At 30.8% G+C, this 21,489-nt stretch overlaps 1 protein-coding gene and 2 long non-coding RNA genes across 3 annotated transcripts; 1 reads left to right on the plus strand and 2 right to left on the minus strand.

Annotated features, from left to right (window-relative positions):
- Positions 1-313: 313 nt before the first annotated feature.
- Positions 314-16,188, plus strand: LOC139773666 (uncharacterized). The gene is made up of 2 exons (XR_011718391.1): positions 314-412; positions 16,070-16,188. It is a non-coding gene; the product is annotated as an uncharacterized lncRNA (long non-coding RNA).
- Positions 2,500-10,303, minus strand: LOC139773665 (epidermal retinol dehydrogenase 2-like). The gene is made up of 8 exons (XM_071708264.1): positions 10,139-10,303; positions 6,394-6,537; positions 5,904-6,046; positions 5,372-5,549; positions 4,828-4,957; positions 4,548-4,674; positions 4,300-4,425; positions 2,500-3,257 (listed from the first exon to the last, which is right to left on the minus strand). The coding sequence occupies exons 1-8, from the start codon at positions 10,139-10,141 to the stop codon at positions 3,191-3,193; spliced, it is 918 nt and encodes a 305-aa protein (XP_071564365.1). The 5' UTR covers positions 10,142-10,303; the 3' UTR covers positions 2,500-3,190.
- On the minus strand, positions 11,051-20,805 carry LOC139773613 (uncharacterized). Its single transcript, XR_011718381.1, has 6 exons — positions 20,505-20,805; positions 13,418-13,572; positions 12,791-13,284; positions 11,821-12,364; positions 11,465-11,596; positions 11,051-11,294 (listed from the first exon to the last, which is right to left on the minus strand). It is a non-coding gene; the product is annotated as an uncharacterized lncRNA (long non-coding RNA).
- Positions 20,806-21,489: the final 684 nt, after the last annotated feature.

The raw sequence follows: 21,489 nt of genomic DNA on the forward strand, positions 1-21,489 counted from the left end.
GATCTTAATATCATAGACTAATGCTGGGTCTACAATGCGAGTCGCAAAGTCGTGAGTCGCAAGAATTGACCAATCACAGTCGATTTCTTCTCCTCAAATTCGACTGTGATTGGTCAATTCTTGCGACTCACGACTTTGCGACTCGCATTGTAGACCCAGCATAAGGCTGCGTTCGAAAACGTCACCCGAGTGCACACGAGTATACTCCCTTCTCTTTCTATCTCAGCGAGTTAGAAGGAGAAGGGAGTATACCCGTGTGTACCCGGGTGACGTTTCCGAACGCAGCCTAACACGGAATACATACCCCCCGCGAATGCGCTGTCAGTTCGTTCCGGCCATCCATGTGAAGACACTGCGCACTGCAAGATTTTCTGCTTATTCACTGTAATTTTGCTGGTAGTTTCGATAAGAGGTGAGTATTTATTTGTTAACACATTCACTTATCTTTATATGTAGGTACCTACTAGACGATATTAATGCATAAATATAAAAAAAACATTTTGTTATTGTGTTCTACTTTATGTCACTGGCTGAAGCCAGAGTAATTTTTATAGGCACGATATTATCAGACCAGTTCGGTAATACCGCGTTTTCTCATTTTTTGGAAAATTGTTAATATTTTAGTTTGTGTTTAACTTTGAGAAGATTATTACTATTATATATGGATAGCCAAATAAATTACCTATCTAAAACTGCACATTTTGTTTTTTTGAAACATTTCTAAGCTTAGATATACGCTTCAATTCTTAGGGGCTCGGTAATATCCAACTCTCCCCTACTCTTATTAAAAAAAAAACTGTTTTATTGGTATGATATATTATTAACTTTTCAACTGCATTATTTAAATATCTTTTATTATGTTGGTGGGTTTAAAAATGTTTATCATATTTCCTTTTTTTTATTTGGCGCAATTTTTTTACTTTAACACTTTTTTTCAAAAAACGTTTTTAACATTTTTAACATTTTTAAAATTATAAAATGTTAAGAAACCCTTATTATTCACTCACATTTATTATTCACCTAAACACTCATTTTATTCTTTTTACGGAAATCAACACGATTTATGTTGCAATGCACTGCAATTATTTTATTCTTTTGACTGGATATATTAAAATAGTTTTGTACAACAGTTTTTTTTAATATAACACATTAAATATTACGAATAACTTTTATGTAACATTTTTATTGTATCTACACAGGGTGATTCAGGAGGAAAGTTTAATAAATAAGAGGTGAGAACATTGATCATAATGAAGAAAAAAGTTTGTACAAACGTGTTCGATTTGGAATTGTTTAATAAGATAAAGCGAGTTGGATTAGCCGCGGCAGAGATGAGAAGCCTGAGAGAAACCATCCCGGCCTTTTTCGTGGGTCGAAAGCCCCTGTACACTACCGCCAGTACATCCATTTTCGAAATTGGTACTACGTAGCCAGTAGCCACGTTCATTTTCCGACACTATCGATAAAACATCATTTTGGTGCGCGTCCGTGCTACATCAGTAAATGTAATATATGTATATATATGATGTATACATTTGCAGTTTTTGCAGATGTAGCACGGACGCGCACCAAAATGATGTTTTATCGGCATTGTCGAAAAGAGAAAAAGTGAGAGAGGGAGAGAGGGCTGTTAAGTAGATATTTATATATAAAATATAAATATATATTTTATATATAAATATATTAATATATAAAATAAGTTAATATTTATCGATACAATATATAATCATAAGATATAAATATTCTCGATTGTAATTGGTTGAGGATCAGTTTAATATTTATATCTTACATGTATCGATAAATATTAACTTATTTTTTACAACACCTCCACGGAAAGTTCGACTTTCCATGCCTGTAGAGAGGGGCGAAAGCGGTCAATTTCACGCCAAGGCGGCATAGCGGGCGGAAAGTAACCACTTTCCTCCCTAGGGCGGAAAGTGACCACTTTCCACCCGCTAAACAGGGAGGAATGTGGTCACTTTCCTCCCTAGGGAGGAAAGTGGTTACTTTCCGCCCGCTATCCCGCCTTGGCGTGAAATTGACCACTCTCGCCTCTCTCTAGGCATGGAAGTCGAACTTTCCGTAAAGGTATTGTGAAAAATATCGTGTGCACCTCGGGGCGAAAGCTTTTTCAGACTCGTGTGATTTGCCGCCCTCGCCTTCGGCTCGGGCGGCAAACTTCACACTCGTCTGAAAAACGCTACTTTCGCCCCTTGGTGCACAATATACTATTATATACCTATTTATATTATATGTTAAATATCTAATAGCCCTCTCTCCCTCTCTCACTTTTTCTCTTCTTTCACTTTCACACTTCCCAGACAGTACAATGTCCAAAATCGGGACATATACGAAGTCTTTTAGCCATTTTTTCGTAAGATATCTAAAAAAATGTCTAAAAGATGTCTTTTAGACGTCTTATGTCCCGCTATTGTACGTGCTGTCTGGGTTATTTCAAATAAAAGATATATGTATCTCCTATCAATTTAAAAATCCGAATACGAGACAATAGGCCTTTATGGAAAATTTTGTAAGTAAAACGAATAATATTTGGGGAACAAGCAACAGAGAATGTTTTATAATTTGTAAGTATCTTGACGACGACGGTTTATCGTCTTTTATGGTATGCGCGATCACCGCGCTGCAAGAACGATCGCGACGAAATTTTTACAAACGATACAATTTAATGTTAATTTTCTACAAAGTTATATTAGGAGCACATACAAATAAATTTGAAACATTTGTAAACGTAACGAATTACGTGAACGAGCAAATTACGTGTCTGTTTTTCAACGAAAAACAAAATTGTATTCGCATACACACGGTTGAGCTTGTTGAGGTAGATGTCGTCAATACGTCTTGCTTTGAAGAGAAAAGATACGTAATACCTGGTGTATTGTATACGAAGTACTGGACACAGAGATGTACTAGAACCGACTGGAAATGTTTGGAATGGATTCCGATCGAAATTCAATTATTCCCTAGATTTCTATTGTTTTTTAGGGAATACGGAATAATTTCAATTGGAATCTATTCGGAACAGGGCACGTATTATGGAACTTTTCGGAATGGATTCCGATCGGAATTATTCCGTTTTCCCTAGAAAAGATAATAGAAATCTAAGAAATAACTGAACAATTCCGATCGGAATCCATTTCAAAAAGTTTCATAATACGTGCCCATACTAAAGTTAGCTTGGTTCAACGCCAGTGTCGATGAAATTTGTTATACTAATTTGCGCATTTTCGGGCAAAATCCTGAAATTAAAAATATATTTTATTATATTATATTTACTTATCTATACTTGTATACTAATGTAAAATAATGGGAATTGCATAATCGACATTATGTTCTGACTTATTTTTTGTACTCTTGTACAATATATTATATATTGTACAATCGATAAATAAATAAAAAGGGCAAAGAGCCGTAACAAGATCTTATTGTTAGTGTCGTAATCTTTAATTAAGTCAAATAATTGACAAATTTAAGAAACGTTTTGCCCTGACATTAGGCTATCCTCAGCAATGCAATAAATTAAATTATACCTGAAACAGAATCGCCCTAGGACCATGGAACGGCAGATAAATTCGGAAATAAGCCGACGCGCTCCACAGACGTGCTTCTGTTTACTTACTCCACGAGCAGCCCCCCACATAAATTAAATTAATTACATCAATAAATAAAACTTAAGTCGCAGAACAAGCATTATTTTTGGTCGGAAACGCATATGTTTTAAAAGTAAAAAGTCAAGAAGAAATGTATAATGAATAATGTCGAGACGTATAAAGCTGAAATAAGATGTTTTTATTTTAGTTTATGCAAAAAGTATATGATAATGCATGCTTGTTCTGCGACTTTAAGTTTTATTTATTCGTGTAATTAATTTAATTTATTACGTCGAGGATTTGGTCTAATGTCAGGCCGAAACGTTTCTTAAATTTGTCGACTATTTATCTTAATTAAAGATTACGACACTAAGATTTTGTTGTGGCTCTGTGCTCTCTTTATTTATTTATTGATTTTGAATCATTTTATAGATAGTATATATCAAATATTTTAAATTATATATATATATATATATATATATATATATCACATTTTAAGTGCATTATTCATTGTAGAGTTCTTACACGTTTTATCGTGTGTAAATTAAAAACACACCTGAAGTGAATTTAATTTACACACGATAAAGTGTGTAAAAGTGTCTACAATAAATAACGCACTTAAAATGTGTAAAAATGACACATTTGTTTTTGTAGTGTACACATATGTATATGAATATTGCAATTTAGTTACCTAACAAATGCCACGAGGGATAACCAAAATGATGGAACAGATTTTTTTCTTATATTTTGTCGTTGCGCTTTAATTATTTGTGCAGCTGTATCTTTCGGTGAACTTAGTTGTAAGAATGCTTCTAACCTAGGAGCAAGATTAAATAGAAATGTTGAGTATATCAGTCTTAATAATCGAGTTTATCATATTTGCGTGTGTGATTGCATTTATCTGTTTGTATTATTATATTAATTTCACTATAAACCTACATCTTATTTATTTTTGGGTTTTTGCAAAGTCCCGTATCCACCATGTAAGGATAGATGGTAGTGCATTTAATTTGGGATTTTTCCTTACTTGTCACTCGTAATTCATTATCAATGGCATCCATTAAACCTGAAAAGTAGAATCTACATAAACTTGAACCACTTAAATATTTATGAAGTTAAATCAGTTACTTCTAGTAAATTCTGAGTATACATTATACACACACATATAAAGAATCGAGTATAAACAGAATCGTCAGGATAACACAAGACACAAGTTTACCTTGGACTGCATGCTTTGAAGCGGAATAAGGAATTAAGTTGGGAATTCCTGCGATGCCTGCTATTGATGAGAGTGCAACGACGTGACCATAATTTTTTTCTATCATAATTGGTAAAAATGCCTGTAACATCTGAAAAAAATCGCGTAATAGTTTGTGAGAGCGCGTAATATCATGTGCGTAACAGCCCAAGGAGGACAACAAGTCAAGATGATGTCATTGTGAAAAAGTCAGAGTTTAATCACTGATCATTTCTATTTACTACTCCAACCGGAGCTGTGTTTCAAGTCTGACAAATTTAGTCGGCGCGCAGTCAAGATTGGAAGATATGTAAAATAGAAATAAAAATAAAACTTTTGCGCATTATTTACCGTGCCTGGTTCTTAGTTAGCCCGTTTTCTATATTCGTAATAATTTCTAATTATTAAAAAATTTTAATTATCAAATAATTATTCCACAGAAATATAAAATAATTAAAATAGCACTATTTATTTACAAGAGCAGAAAGGCAACTTAATATTTATATAATAGTCGATTTTAACTTACCCAAAAGTGGGCTAGCACATTAATGTTGAAGATTTGTTCGATTTCATCGGCTGTATAATCTAGAAAAGCACGACATGGCATTATACCAGCATTGTTAACTAAAATTGTGACATCGCCGACTTCTTCCTTCACTTTTTTAGCTAGTGCAAAAATCTCTTCTCTTTTAGTTACATCACATCTATAAAATGGTAAAATCTTAATTAAGGTCGATTATCGTACTATAAATATTATAATGACATTTCTTACTCTCTAAATTTCTTGGAGTGGAAACTCGGCCGAAAGAGTGAGATTTAGAGAGTATACCCATATATTTTACTATAGTAATAAGAGAAAGAGAAAGAGAGACGTAGAACAATTTACGATGTGACCTTTGCGTTGCCTAACAGAAGAATTTTAATAATAATTGGAATATTTGTGCAATAGAACGAATTTATCTACTTTTTGCTAAATAAAAGAAACTGACTGTTGTATGTCAAAGTAATAATTAAAATTCCTGTGGTCGATATAAGAAACTAATATAAGAGTAACATACCGATAAGCGTATGCATTTTTTCCAATTTGGTTGGCCGTTTCCTCGTTTGTATGTTTATTTAGATCTAAGCATACCACTTTCGCCCCCAAAGACGCATATTGAATCGCCAACTCCTTTCCTATACCGTGACCTGCACCTGTTATCTTGTAAATGTAAAGAAATATAATATAAAAACACATTATCATTGTGAAAACTTATTCGCTCTTCGTAAAGTGTATTATTATATCATTATTTAATATATCATCAAATATTAATCTTTAATATTACATTATATTTTAACATTGTCTTAACATTAAATAAACATTATATATTTATCTTAATCAACACATATTTGTTACTAATTAAAATCAAAAGTTTTCCATTATTTCTCATTGTTTCACATATAAATATATATGTGTGTGTATATAATTACGATAAATATATAAATAGATAAACAATCTTTTTACTGAAATATATTTATTTTTTTAAATTAAAAAAATTCAATACGTACCAAAACAATTTCACCAGCCACTTCCTTTTCATGTAATCCGAAGCAATGGTAGTATACGCTTTGGCACATGTAGTAAAAAATTTGCAACGTAAGCCATAATAGGTTTACACAAATTTGTACGATCTTGATCATCCCCATTATAAACTGAAAAGTTATTAATTTTCTTATATGAATATCGCGCAAGTATTAACTACTTACATATACTTACAGATAATAAATAAATTAAAATTAAAGCTGTAAATTTTAAAAAGTGAAAGAAGACTCATTGAAAGGACAAAATATTTTACATTGTCTTGAAGAAAGCTGATGTTTCGGAATATATTTCATTTGGAATATATAATTTTGTTATTTGTAAGTGAAAAAGGTAAAATTCTACGCGTTGTTAAGTGTACTCGTGCGTTCGCGTAAATGAGTCACGGTGCGTTTCGCTCCGCGCGTACTTGGCGCGAGACACTACAGTGTCTCTTGATCATAGAATACGTGATATTGATGATAACAAATATTTTAAGAATTTGCTGTGTCAATACTTAACAGATGACCTCAGCGGTTCAGATGTGTTATTGATACATTGTGTGAGGTACATTGTGTCGATATGTACATTAAATTCTTAAAATATAGTTTTAAACATGTGTTAACGTAATAACATTTATTTTACAAAACTGATTGACTTCCCGGGAAAAAATGTTTATATACAATTTTATCTAATTATATATAACTTTGTAAATATAATTATACATGGATTTTGACCTGATCTAATTATATATAAATAGATAAAATTGTATATGATAGTATATGTAATTAGATCAAACTATGCATACTTCATATATATATAAATGAATAGATATAATTATATATTTTTGGATACAATTAGATCAAATCTTTAATGGGTCCATTTTCGTGGTAAATATGTAGAATCAAAAGTGAAATGATTTATTCCATATATTATAACTTGGCACTGCTTGAGACAGTGCCGTGTCTCTTGATACCGTTTTTATACTACTGTTCGTCAAATTTTAAATACGAGAAACGAATCCTATCGAATGCCATCTATTGGATAATCAAAATTTAAAGTTTATATATGATTATATATAATTATATATAATTTTTTTATATATTTGTAACACATCAAATTTAATAAATTCTATTATGTGAACAATAAAATATATATGTACGCATACATATAAAAATAAAATTACATTATTCTATACTAGAAAAATGGTATTTTTACGCGAATTTATTATTTATTATTTCAATCAAACATTAAAAAAATATATATAATTATATCTAATTTGGCGCAATTATATATAAGTTTGTATATATGTTGTATATAATTTGATGTATCTCAACTCGAAAAAAAATTCTAATATAACTTTGCATAATTTGATATGGAGTTATAAATATTTTGATATAATTACATATAATTATTTACTCGAAAAAGACTTTTAATATAACTTTACATAATTTGATATGGAGTTATAAATATTTTGATATAATTACATATAATATATTATTTACTCAAAAAAGAGTTTTAATATAATATTGTATAATTCGATGTGGAGTTATACATATCTTGATATAAGTACATGTAATTATTTACTCAGAAAAGAATTGTAATATAATGTTGCATAATTTGATATGGAGTTATAAATATTTTGATAAAATTGCATATAAATGAATACATAAATAGATCTTATTATATATGATTATATATAATATGATATAATTAGATAAAATTGTATATAAACATTTTTTCCCGGGTTATTTTTCACAACATATCCTATATTCCATATTTTTCATATCTTATATCTTTTATATTCTAAAAATTTGTGTTAGTATTATTAAATTGATTATCAATTTAATTATGTAATTGTACTATTTTAGTTTTAGTTTAAGATTTCGTTTCAAGACGAATAGTAACGGCGTGTGGTTTGCTAAGGCGAAGAAAGGCACATAAATTCATGCGAATAATATTATTAGGTACAAAAAATCTAGCCCGACCGTATAAGGCATATTTCTATCTATTTGTGGTATTCACAGATCGGTCGAGTTCATCTATATTGTTTATTTTGCAACTTCCGGCTTCAAAATGCGGATAGAATACTTTTTTGTTTAGCTGTAAAAATTTTTACAGAATATTATATTAATAGTCATTTATATTAGCATTCATACCTATATAGTATAAGTACAAATAGATTGACGTGACGCATAAGTAACATGGTACATAACGTGAAATCGATTTTCTTTCTAACAGCTATTTGCAAGAACAGCAAAGAAAACTTAGAAAACGTAAAATTTAAGTGGAGTTTAGCAATATTTTTTTCTTATGTTAATTTTATAATATATTAATATTTAAGATATAAAATCCAGTTTTTTTTGTATTTGCAAATCATAAAAAATATAATTTTTGTATTAATCAATTTTCAGTACGAGGTTTCCCAATATTTTTGTATTTTAAATATACAAACATTTTATATTTTAAATAAGTATAAGTTGATAATTAGGAAGTTGCTGAAAATAAATAGCTCTTGTTTTATAATAATAAATTGATGAAAGAATGTAATAAAGTAAGCAACACTATAAAAAAAACATACTATTATTCCCTGGTAGAATAGTATACAGTAAAAAAAATATACACGAATATTATAACAATTTATCAATATATACACAAAACTTGTAGAGAAATAAATAAACATAAGAAGAAATGTAAAGTAGATTGGTCGCATGATTCAATGGCATACGTCCAGATATTATCAGCACGAGGAATTCCATGAAAGATATTTCCGGAATTCCATTTATCTGGAATTCTTCGAAGGCACAATTTATAGTTATTGCCAAATATAATGTTATAGAAAATGTAATAATTTTCAAAAGTATTTTGATAACTGAGCAAGTTCAGATAATCGTCATTTCGAAAACAAATTTATATTACTACTTAATTGCAAGCTATAAAATTAGCTAAATTGTTGGTTCTTTTTTATGATATTTATTTTTACAAGTTCGTGTATGTATATTTTATACTACTCTTTTTTAGATATATTAATAGAAATAACAGATAAGTAGACTTGACCGATATGTGAATAATACAAGTAGACAGAAATATATAAGCCTTATACGGTTGGACTGGATCTCTTTTATGCCTAATAATAATAATATTATTCACGTGAATTTATGTACATATTTCTTCGCCTTAGCAAGTCACGCACGGTTACTATCGCCACTATTATCGGCCTTGAAACGCAATCTTAAACTAAAGCTAGAATAATACAATTATGTAATTAAATTAATAATCAATTTAGTAATACCGATATTACTACAAATCGTTAATTACTACAAATTTTCGTTAAAGCAGGGCACACACATACATAATGTGGTGGAGGAGGGTTGCAGGGGGGCGCAGCCCTCCCGCTCACACATATACTGTTCTCATTTCGCTAACTTTATTTGTTAATAACTTTTTAATAAAAAGCGACCCCCGACTAAAATCATTTGCATGTTACTCGGGAGGGTGTCCTCGACAATATATGTCAAATTCAAGGTCATCGGAAGTGGGTCCCCTTATAACGCCATGTTTACCGAAATAACAAATTTCTGCATTTTATTTTATCCATTCTCTCATTATAACACTCCAAAAAATAACAGCTGTTTGATTTCACTTTCCGACTTTAACGACTTTCCAACAATTGTCTCACTTCTTAAATATATAAATGTATAAATATATTTCTGGAAATGTGAGTGTAAGACTGACCATTTTACGAAGAAAAATTGTCCGAACGAGCTAATGTTTGAGCCTTTTGTGATCACGACACTTCAACTATGCCTTTCTACACTGTTGCGTATAAAACTGTATTATAAGTAGGACTTGTTTCCTCGTACCAACGAAAGCGAGAACTGACGAACACGCTTACGAACACGTCGACTATACCTGCCTGATTACAAACATTCACGACAATCGATCGGCTGGTTAACGGCTGTCCTTTATGGTACGTTTATTACATTTTAAATATGTGCATCTTATTTCTCTTCTCCAGTCGGTGGATCAGTATCTCTAAATACGTAGAATAAAATAAACGCTTTTTTAATTTTTAATATATTCCTCAGCGATGTTGTTGCTAGGTTGCTTACCAAAAGCATCCTAGGCAAGACATTTCGACAATAACATATTCAAAGGAATTTAACCTTTCTAAAACGATCAATCAAATTTAACAGCCTCTCTTCCGACACATTTATTCAAACATTCCAGGATCTACACAAGCGACGTATAAAGCAACGTATAAATCATGGATGTATAAAGAGAAAATATTTAAATTAAAATGTTATATATTTAAATTAAAAAGCTTTTTATATTATTCTGTGTTACGTATTGTAATTTTTATTTTATCAGTCCCAGAACTTTTTCATTAGTCCGACCTTGTATTCTTGCTATATAGGTAAGAAAAGATAAGACAGATAAAAATATTTGATAATTTTAAAGTTTTTCACGTATTTTTCTACAGTTATCTTTAACGATTTTTTAATTAAACTATATATCTAACATGTAGAGAACCTTTTTTTAAATAATCTAAATTTATTTCTTAAATTATTTCTAATTTATGTCTTAAATTATAAAATTGTGATGACAATATTAAATTATGTCATCAGAATTATTACATTTCAAACATACAAACATTATACTAAGTATATACACGTATAAATTAATTACGATTATTATTTAGATAATTATTTTTATGCAGAAAATCACTGCAGCAAGAAAAGAAAAGAATGGACGTACCTTCTAATATAATAAAAACCTATATATAATATATCATAAAATTTATAAATTTTACAGATATTTTTAATCTTCTGGATAAACTCCTGTATCGAAGAAGTCTAGTATGCATCTTAATGCTTCGTCTGGTAAATGTCTGAAATAAAAATTATAATTTTATTACAGACATACAGAAAGGAGAGAGAAATAGTGATCATAGTACAAAACAGTATTTATATTATTAACATATTTATAGTGAATTGTCCTCCGGCTCATTTTGTCGTATATTTAAAAATATATATCTTGAGTGTATTATAATTTACGTACCTTAATATCGTAGATAAGGATAGCCAATGTGAAGGTATGCTTTTGTTTTGGTAATTTCGTCTTTGGCTTCATCAATCAATTATTGACGAAGCCACGTCTCGCGGTAAAAGTCCTCCCATTAATCGTGGGAATCTATATGGGTGAATAAAATTGAATCACTTGCCATTAATAAATGCCATAAATATCTTATTAATTAAATAATATTGTTGATGTATAAAAAGATCTAATTAACAAAAGGTATGATACTATTGAAATAAAAATTTGATTCCGTCCAATATGGCAGTGCATAAAAGGAATTAACTGCGTGCGTGATATTGCAAGACAATTATTACAATAGTGTATTGTTGTAAATTTACCTAATTTTAGGCTTTTTACTCAGTCCAGTAAGTACAAGAGCCGGATAAACAGTAGTGAATTTAACAGACGATTTTCCGTTACTTAATTCATTTAATTCTTCAGACATAGCTTCCATTCCCCCTCCTGAGTGCTTCCACTCATGTAACATCACGCACTGGGGGGTTTAACCGGAGATTTGGGATGCTTAATTGTGGAATCTCAATGTTCAAGACATGTAAGAATCTTTTGTTCGCATTTCTCTCTCAGTGGTATTGGTTTTATATGAGTGTTCTCTCACAGTTGTGTTTCGTGATAATGCGGGGACATTCCCATGAATGCAAGGAGGTCTTATATTGATTATGACGAGTCATCTTGACGATTAGGTAATGCTCTTTATTTAATGACTAATTTTTAATTTATTAAGTTGATACATCGTGACGTTTCATGCATTTCAGACGGCACTTGATAAGGGCTCTAACCGTGAGCCGAAACGTTGTGCACCGAATTATATTTGTAGCCAGGTAGTCGAGCAATAAATGATCCTATTCATAGCTTCCATTATTGCTGTAAATCAATATGTTAGAAAAGCGTATTTTATAATTACACTTACATTTTTGCAATATTGGCATGGGCATTATTAAAATTATATATAATATATATATGATATATATACTATATAATATAATTATGTACTGCCTTCCAAAATGCAATACCCAAACTTAGAGGGTTAACAAAGAGGGGCAAGGGAAGTAAATTTCATTCACAAATCTATCTGTTAACCCTTTAAGTTTAAGTATTGAATTTTGGAACACTCTGTATATTTATTATGATATATATATATATATATATATATATATAATGAATAAATGTGTGTACGCGCGCGCGTGTTAAATTATAATATATATTTTTTTATTTATATAATTTATATTCGTTTATATAATATTATATTATTCGTATAATATTATAATCGCTGAATGTGGAATATATTACCTTTGACTACGAATTTTGTAGGACAGTAAACCGTCCCATAAGGAGCGCCAACAAGTCCTGCTACTGATGAAAGTGCCACAATATGACCGTAATTCTTTTCGATCATACTTGGTAAGAAATGCTTTCAATGTCTGGAAGTAATATCCCGTTGTAAACAGCGGTTTGCAAAAGCTTAATTATATTCGTCCAAATCATACAATGCATTTCAATTATACGAGCAACAAGCTTATATACATATATTTGTTTTAAGAAATGATAGCAATTGCATTAATGGTTATTTTTTACGTCTCGCAGTTTTTGCGTGCGTCTCAGAGAGAGGCACATTACTTGCCCAATTGACATCTATAACTCGTCTGATTTCATCGAGACTATGATTCAAGAATGATTTAACAAACGCTATACCAGCATTGTTGACCAGGATAGTAACGTCACCTACTTCTTTTTTTACTTTCTCGGCTACCCGAAAGACCTCTTCCCTATCTGCTACATCACATCTAAAACGCGATCAAATTTTAATCAGTATTGATAATTTAATAAGGCGCTCCCAGGTATTCGTACACGTGCGTAAATTCTATTTGAGTAATTTTTTCATTCTAGCCTTTTATTAAAAGAAGTGCATCAACTTACCGATACGCATATACAGAGTTTTTTCCCATGTTTTTAATATCATTCATCGTCTCATTGTTGGTTTCTTCATTAATATCCCAACATACTACTGTTGCTCCTAACGATGCATACTCAATCGCTAATTCTTTTCCGATGCCATGACCTGCGCCTGTTACCTGTAATAATACATAATATAAAATATTACAAATTACAATTTACAAATTACATTTCACAAATTTTTGAAGTTTAAAATGACATTGATATTAGATATATTTTTTTAAATAAGTAATGCCTATGCTTATGCTAAAAAGAAATACCAAATGACCGTTTAATAGAATATGAAAATAAATGTCATTATCAAATGAAGAATCACATTCAGAATCTAAAATGCAAATCTTTGTTGCTTACCCAAGGAGAACACATAAGTCAAGATAATGTCAAAACATCTTTCAAAAGTCATAGTTTTACACACACACACACACACACACACACACACACACACACACACACACACACACACACACACACACACACACACACATATATATATATATATATATATGTATAAAACTATGACTTATATATATATATATATATATATATATATAGATTGATGATGATTTCAATCAAGTGCCAGAGGCAATCTCCTCGCAGAAATAAAAAAAACCGTTTATAGATATGCTTCCAGAAAGATTTACTAAAACACATTTTTTCAGAACAATTTGTGAAACTGATTGAAACAAATTATGTTTTCGAAAATGAATATAAAAATCCTGAAAGTCAAAATATCATCATGTAATGATTTTATGACGAGTCACTGTACAGTCATTTTGGAGTCATGTTAGTTCAGATTTGTATTATTTTCAATGTTGAAATTTAATAAGATAAAATAATTTTAATGAAGCAATTGACATATCTTACAATCTTGATTTTTTAAAATTTGATATTATTTTAATACAGTAGACCTCCAATACGAGTTCACATAACACGGATTCGTATAACACGGAAAATTTTTAATATTTGTTTGTTTTAAAGTAAAATAAAAAATATTTTAATATTACATGTTTAATATTTACTTTACATTTTTTATAGTAAGCTCTTACTTCTTTTATAAATATGTGTTTCTATATACGTAATCCATATATGTATAATCTATGATGTGACTCGTATAACACAATTTCATATAACGCGAAATGCATCCCACGTGTTATATGTCTTCTACTGTGTGCATATGAGAATTATATATATATATATATATACATACACATACATACATACATACGTACATATACTAAACGTAGAACACTCACATATTCTTTGTATAGGCTATACGGAATGGAGCATACTTTTACTGGAGCATATTTTTCTTAAAAATGTTTATCGTACGTGAAAAATGAATATAACCATTTTTGTACAGAATTTCATGATCTTTCTTTTTTGTAATAACCTTAATTGACCTCCGAGCCATACAAAACGAGATTTTCGCAAAAAACTGATTTTCGTGACCTTTGATCTTGAATAACTTTTTTAGCCCTGCCGATATCGTTCTCTATTTTTAATATGTTATTTAATATGTTATTTAAAACAACGAAATAAAGCGATAAAAAAAAAGTAGTTTCGAATTTTTTTGCACAGAAGCCATATTTTCGTCTAAAATGACTAGACTATAGTGGGCCTATTCTGTAAGGACCGAAGCACAGACTTTTGCACAACACAAGCTGTGCTTTGGCCTTAATTCTTAATAGTTTCATTGTCGTTATATAGACTTTGCATAGATATTATATGTATAAAGTAAAAAAACTGCGCAACGACAATAAACGATAACAAAACTATCGGTAGGGAGTTATAGAATTGGCCCGGAATAAGGCCATAGATCCAGTAAACTACATATCACAATCTTTTGCAAAATGACTACCCGTTAGCATTTATCTTTAACACAATTAATACCAGAATTAAATCTCTGCTTAACAAATGTACTCGCAAACAGAAGCTGGTTGAAGTTTGGAACGTTCCTGGAGCGATTTTTTAAAACCGATTTGTTCCATTTCCCCTTTCGCACAGAGTTAGTTCTAAGCGTCAGACAAACAACAAAAAATAGTAGGAGCGAATACACGCGTCGGAAGGCACCCTTACACACGATAAACTACCCTTCAGATCACTAAAAAAATTCTTGCGTCTCTAAAACCGATTTGTTCCATTTCCCCTTTCGCACAGAGTTAGTTCTAAGCGTCAGACAAACAATAAAAAATAGTAGGAGCGAATACACGCGTCGGAAGGCACCCTTACGCACGATAAACGGAATGCACCATTCACCCCTTTTGCGGCGTTCAAGAAGGTGCCTTAGAATGGACTTTCGAGCAAGCTGCCGGTAATTCTTGAATATTTCTCGTGCTTCAAAACAGAGAGAGAGAGAAAGAGAGAGAGAGGGAGAGAGGGAGATGTATCGAATATACTGTCTAATTATAATACATAAAACATAATACATAGCCGTTTTTCGATTGAATAAAAACTTTTTTTTTTATAAACAATTTACTGCTTATTTTTTGGCTAAAAAATCGATTTTTTTCTTCAAAAGTGTGCCATTTCTACAAAAATTGATTTAAAAAAAAACCCCTACGTGGTTCCAAAGCCAATAGTATATAGATTATAAATTTTTTTCGTTTTTTGTTCCAGGTCTTATAGTTTTCGAGAAATCTGTCCGTCCGTTTAGACGTTGACGATTTTGAAGATGGGCTCTGTCGCCGCCATTTTGTATGAAAATGATAATAAAAAAATTTTTTTTTGTACTTTAATATGTGTTAAATAAACCCTCTGAAAAGAAATCATATCCCTTTTTCATACTCCTAAAATAAATTGTCAAAGTTAGGCCTTTTTTTCTGCTTCTAGAGTGGTGTTACCCCTTAATTTAACTTATATATATGTATTGTGAAAGATAGTTTGTTTGTAAAAATAAATTCTTGTGTTATTGTATATATATATATATATATATATATATATATGACATTTTATTTTTTACAAATATACATATATGTGTATTTATATTCGTATTATATAAAGAATCGCAATAATAATATTAAATGTAATAATAGTTATAATATAAAACTATTGTCTCCTATTTTTTAAATTAATTAAATATGTATTGATTAAATACGTATTTATTATATTTAATGTTATTCTTGCAATTCTCTATATTAAGTGGATATAAATACACATATATCGTATGTATACATATATATAACATTAACGTAATGTTTTTTAAATCATGTTTGACTGCAACAATTAAATTATTTATATTAAACCAATTAATAATTTTTAAAATAAGTAATTTACCTGAGAATGAGACTAATTATTCCTTATCCACTAATTATTAATTTGCAAATAAGTAATAATTCGTTTTTTACAAACTATTAGTTATTTTAATAATAAAGAATTTATTTTTACTATACAAATTTTTACGTAATTTTTCTCTGACAAATTACCTTTTTTTGTAATGCGTAATTCACTTTTACCTAACTATTATTAATTTTTACGTAATTAGTAATTTTTTGTGACTAATTACTAATTTGCTAATTCAATAAAACTTTAGATAAATATGTATGTATTACGGCACTCTCTCCGATTTCTTTTCAAATTTTATGTATTTTGGGTAGTAATAAATATTCTCAAAAGAAAAATTGTCGTTTTGTTTGTTTAAAACGGTGAAGGAAGCTATGCTCATCACTGCCGATCTCAAACTTGGATTGAATAACCATGAGAAATTACAGAAGGTAGATATTACTGACAACGCTATACTGTGTATATAATTCTTCGGGGACTGAGGGAACTGAATAAAATATCTTACATAACAGATAAACAGAATCATTTCCGGTATATAAGTACCTAATTTATTGTGATAAAAAACGACAATTTGCATTTCTACGTGCAAACAATTATTTTTGCGTCGTTACTTTATGACGCTTTGATTCTCCTCTTGAACAATTATTATTTAAAATATAAACTTCTTTTCTTCGTCAGTGACGCGCATGAATAGATTAACGAGATTCCCACTGTCCCTATCTACTATCTAGCGAAACCACTGCCAAGGGAACGGGCTTGGAAAAATTAGCGGGGAAAGAAGACCCTGTTGAGCTTGACTCTAGTCTGGCACAGTAATTGCGAGGGTCATCGCAATTATTATTTACATTTCCAAGATCTGCATCTGTTAAATAAGCTATAATATATGTCTTATTAGTCCAAGTGATCTAAATCTCGCTTTTATTAAACACAGTTATTTATAATCTGCGTAGAATGAATTGAATAACAGCGTCATAAAAACATTAATTTAATAACGTACAAAAAATTGATCGGAAATGCTAAAGGAAATCTGATAATAAAAACTAGCATGCGTATTATATTTGCAAATTTATTCAAAACTAGCATGGATTCAGAGGCGCATCTAAGATTCCTCGCGTCCTTGGCAAAGAGCTGTATCGGCGATCCTTCCCTCCCAGAAAAAAATAACACTTGATTTAATGTATAAACATTTCATTACTTATATAAATTTATGAAAGTTACAATTTTATTTTTCCTTGCCTTAGCTAAAGCGAATTCGTTTATTATTGCATCTACATTTATGTGTGAAACCACTTCTTTTTCTATTAATAATGATGCAAGTCTGATTAATCTTTCTCGATTCATCGCAGAACGGAGATAATTCTTTATTAACTTGAGCTTGCTAAAACTGCGTTCGCAAGACACCACAGTCACTGGTAAAATTACATAAATTCGAAGTGCATGCAGTCTTGATGTTTGGATAAATATCATCTAGGGAGTATTCTTGAATACATTTGAATAAATACAGGGGAGTTACTGATTCAAATTCCTCGATCAGCTCCTGTACTTGTGCTTTAAACACTTCTAATTCGGACACAAGTTCCACTTTGTCTACGTCTAATGAATAGTGAAGTCCGAAGTCAGCACTTTTTTTAGCTCATTCAAACTCAGATTCTTCAAGCTATTTCTAGAGAAAAAAAGAGATCCGATGATATAGTTGACATGGCCTCATATCGTGACTTTATTTCCATTAACATTCTATCATAAACTATATTCATTTCTCTTCTAAAGCTCGCTGTTCAAGAGAGAGATAAGGGTTTTCGTCGGATGCACTGTCATAAATCCTTTTGACTTTCTTTTCAGCCTCACGTCAGAAAAGTCGTCCTCTAATCTTATTTCTAATTTTCTCTGGTAAACTTTATAGCTGGTTCCGTTTCCTCATCTCGCACTTTCTGCAACGATCCTGCGAGACCCTTTATCGTTTTGTTTGTTACATCCAGAGAAAACACTCTTGTTTTGAAGAGACGGGTTGACTTTGTCGATGCAACTCACAATCAGTATTCTTTCCCATATTAGAAGAAGGCACAGAAATCTGAAGTCTATTTGTCTGATCAAAGCTTGTGCTCCAAAAGATGTTTCATCACTATATAATTTCTGCGATCTGTTTTATTGTCATTCAATACCGAAAAAATAGAACTTACTTTACTGACTTATTTAAGACACTAACTGCTTTTTGTTTGGTTGACCACTTCGTATCACTGTGACATTTCAACGTAACTTTAAGTTTGCCCATTAAAACTTGTCATCTAAGGGGCGTTTCAATTTATATTTCCTAAAAGTTCAGTTTACGCTTTTATTATTCTCTTTTTATATTTGACTTACGCTCCGATTTTTATTTTCACCAGGGGTTCGATTCTTTAATTCATTCGCAAGAGAAACGTTGCAAGTTGATTAGTTAATGGACCTGCGCCCAGTTTCACCAACCCCTGACCCACATAGCTTGCATATCAAAAAGACGTCCAGAAGATATCCCGAAGATATCCTATCTCCTAAATATATCTTCGGGATATCTTCTAGACGTCTTTTTGATATGCATATATGCATGCTACGTGGGGAATACGCCTCTGCATGGATTTTGCGCAACTTAAAAAATGTTGACTGAATATTTCATAAAGAATATTTGTAATATATATTTGTGTTAGTAATATAATTAAAATAAATAAATTTTTCGAGAAAGACTCTATTTTTATATTCGACAACGTTTGGCTATTCGACAACGTCGTGACAATTCGACCATTGGTTTTGGTCAGATTAATCGTCAAGACTTTTTCGATCATGGGTTTTGGTCGTTTCTAAATTGATTTAACCTTTGATACTTTTACATTAAGCATCTCATTTTTATTCAACTAGACACCACAGACGCGCGCTTCGCGCGCGCTATTCACCTTTAACATTATCCTATTACTATTACATTATTAACTCTTTGATACACACAACTGTCAAAATATTCGATGACAGCTGCAAATGAAATAAGCGCAGCGAGAGAACCAATCGGCAAGGAAAAATAAAATTGTAACTTTCATATATAAGTAATGAAATGTTTATACATTAAATCAGATGTTATTTTTTTCTAGGAGGGAAGGATCGCCGATACAGATCTTTGCCAAAGACGCGAGGAATCTTAGATGCGCCTCTGAATCCATGCTAGTTTTGAATAAATTTGCAAATATAATACACATGCTAGTTTTTATTATCAGATTTCCTTTAGCATTTCCGATCAATTTTTTGTACGTTATTAAATTAATGTTTTTATGACGCTGTTATTCAATTCATTCTACGCAGATTATAAATAATTGTGTTTAATAAAAGTGAGATTTAGATCACTTGGACTAATAAGACATATATTATAGCTTATTTAACAGATGCAGATCTTGGAAATGTAAATAATAATTGTTCGAGAGGAGAACCAAAGCGTCATAAAGTAACGACGCAAAAATAATTGTTTGCACGTAGAAATGCAAATTGTCGTTTTTTAACACAATAAATTACTTATATACCGGAAATGATTCTGTTTATCTGTTATGTAAAATATTTTATTCAGTTCCCTCAGTCCCCGAATAATTATATACACAGCGTTGTCAGTAATATACCTTTTTCAAAAAAAGGTAAAAAAAGGCGCCAAGTACACGCGTAATGTATGTTGTACTCTCGACTTGGGGCAATTTATCCGAGCCGGATGGGCCGGATAGCTCCTCGTCTGCCTGTCGCTTGAGCGGCAGCCTCGATGAATTCTTACCCTCCAACTTGGAGGGGTGTCCAAACTCAGGATTCTCAGGAGACCTCACGCTGTCGCGTCGTTCGTCCACTCAACAGCACCAGGGATAGCCCTCGTCGGTGCAGCGCACACAAGTCTCAACTCTCAGAGTCACAATCGGTCTTGAGAATGCGAAACCAAATATGCTCCACCGCAGCCACTTTTTATCTTTAGTAATCCTCATAAATTATTTTCCTGCATATATAAAAGTTGAGATTAGTCTCACAAGATATCATTAACTGCTCCAGCTACAGAAAATGAAACAGATAAAAAAAAATATAAAAAATATACTTACAGTATATAATAATTAATTTTGTGTATAATTTATATTATTAAACACGATGCGTAAGGAAAAAAAATTGAGTAAAACAGAATGTCAGGCTTAACAGCTTGATATATTATGTTATAAATATTAACGTTCTTATTTCTATGTCTTAAAAGCGAAGAATTATATGTAAGCGAGAAATGTAAAAATGTAGAGAATATGTAAACGCAGAATTTACGTATATTTGTAAAACTTGATGCAATTTAATAATTTTTACTTACTACAAATATAAGAAAAAATTTTGGATATAAGTAAACCAATAAATACTTTTACAGTATTATTGGATTTTACGTTATATTAATAAAATTTATCGTAATTCAATCTATTTCTATAATAGCAAAAAATGCATGCCTCTCTTCTTTATAAAAAAATTTAACGAACATATATGCGTTAACTAAAATGTGGTATATAATTCTCATTATGCATGCACGCAAACAATATTCAGAAATCCATTGTTATTCTGTAGTTTTTTGTAAAAATTAATTCTGTTAAATTATAGTACATGAGAGTAAGTTAACTATTCAAAATACGATTCTCACGACGTATCTCTCACTAGTAATGCAAATGTTTAACGGAAGTTCAAAGTAACAATAATGGAATTCATAGGAGGTAGGGATGTTCTTTGTTATAAAGACTCGCCGT

Source organism: Temnothorax nylanderi, unplaced genomic scaffold, assembly GCF_030848795.1.
Source record: "Temnothorax nylanderi isolate EJ_2023f unplaced genomic scaffold, tnyl_v1.0 TNYL_tig0065_pilon, whole genome shotgun sequence".
Taxonomy (NCBI): domain Eukaryota; kingdom Metazoa; phylum Arthropoda; class Insecta; order Hymenoptera; family Formicidae; genus Temnothorax; species Temnothorax nylanderi.

Coding starts and splice junctions, on each gene's coding strand:
- LOC139773665 (XM_071708264.1), bottom strand. Junction 5,550..5,903: donor AAAAATGCATACGCTTATCG/GTATGTTACTCT, acceptor ACCATTTTATAG/ATGTGATGTAACTAAAAGAG. Junction 4,426..4,547: donor AACCCAAAAATAAATAAGAT/GTAGGTTTATAG, acceptor TCTTGCTCCTAG/GTTAGAAGCATTCTTACAAC.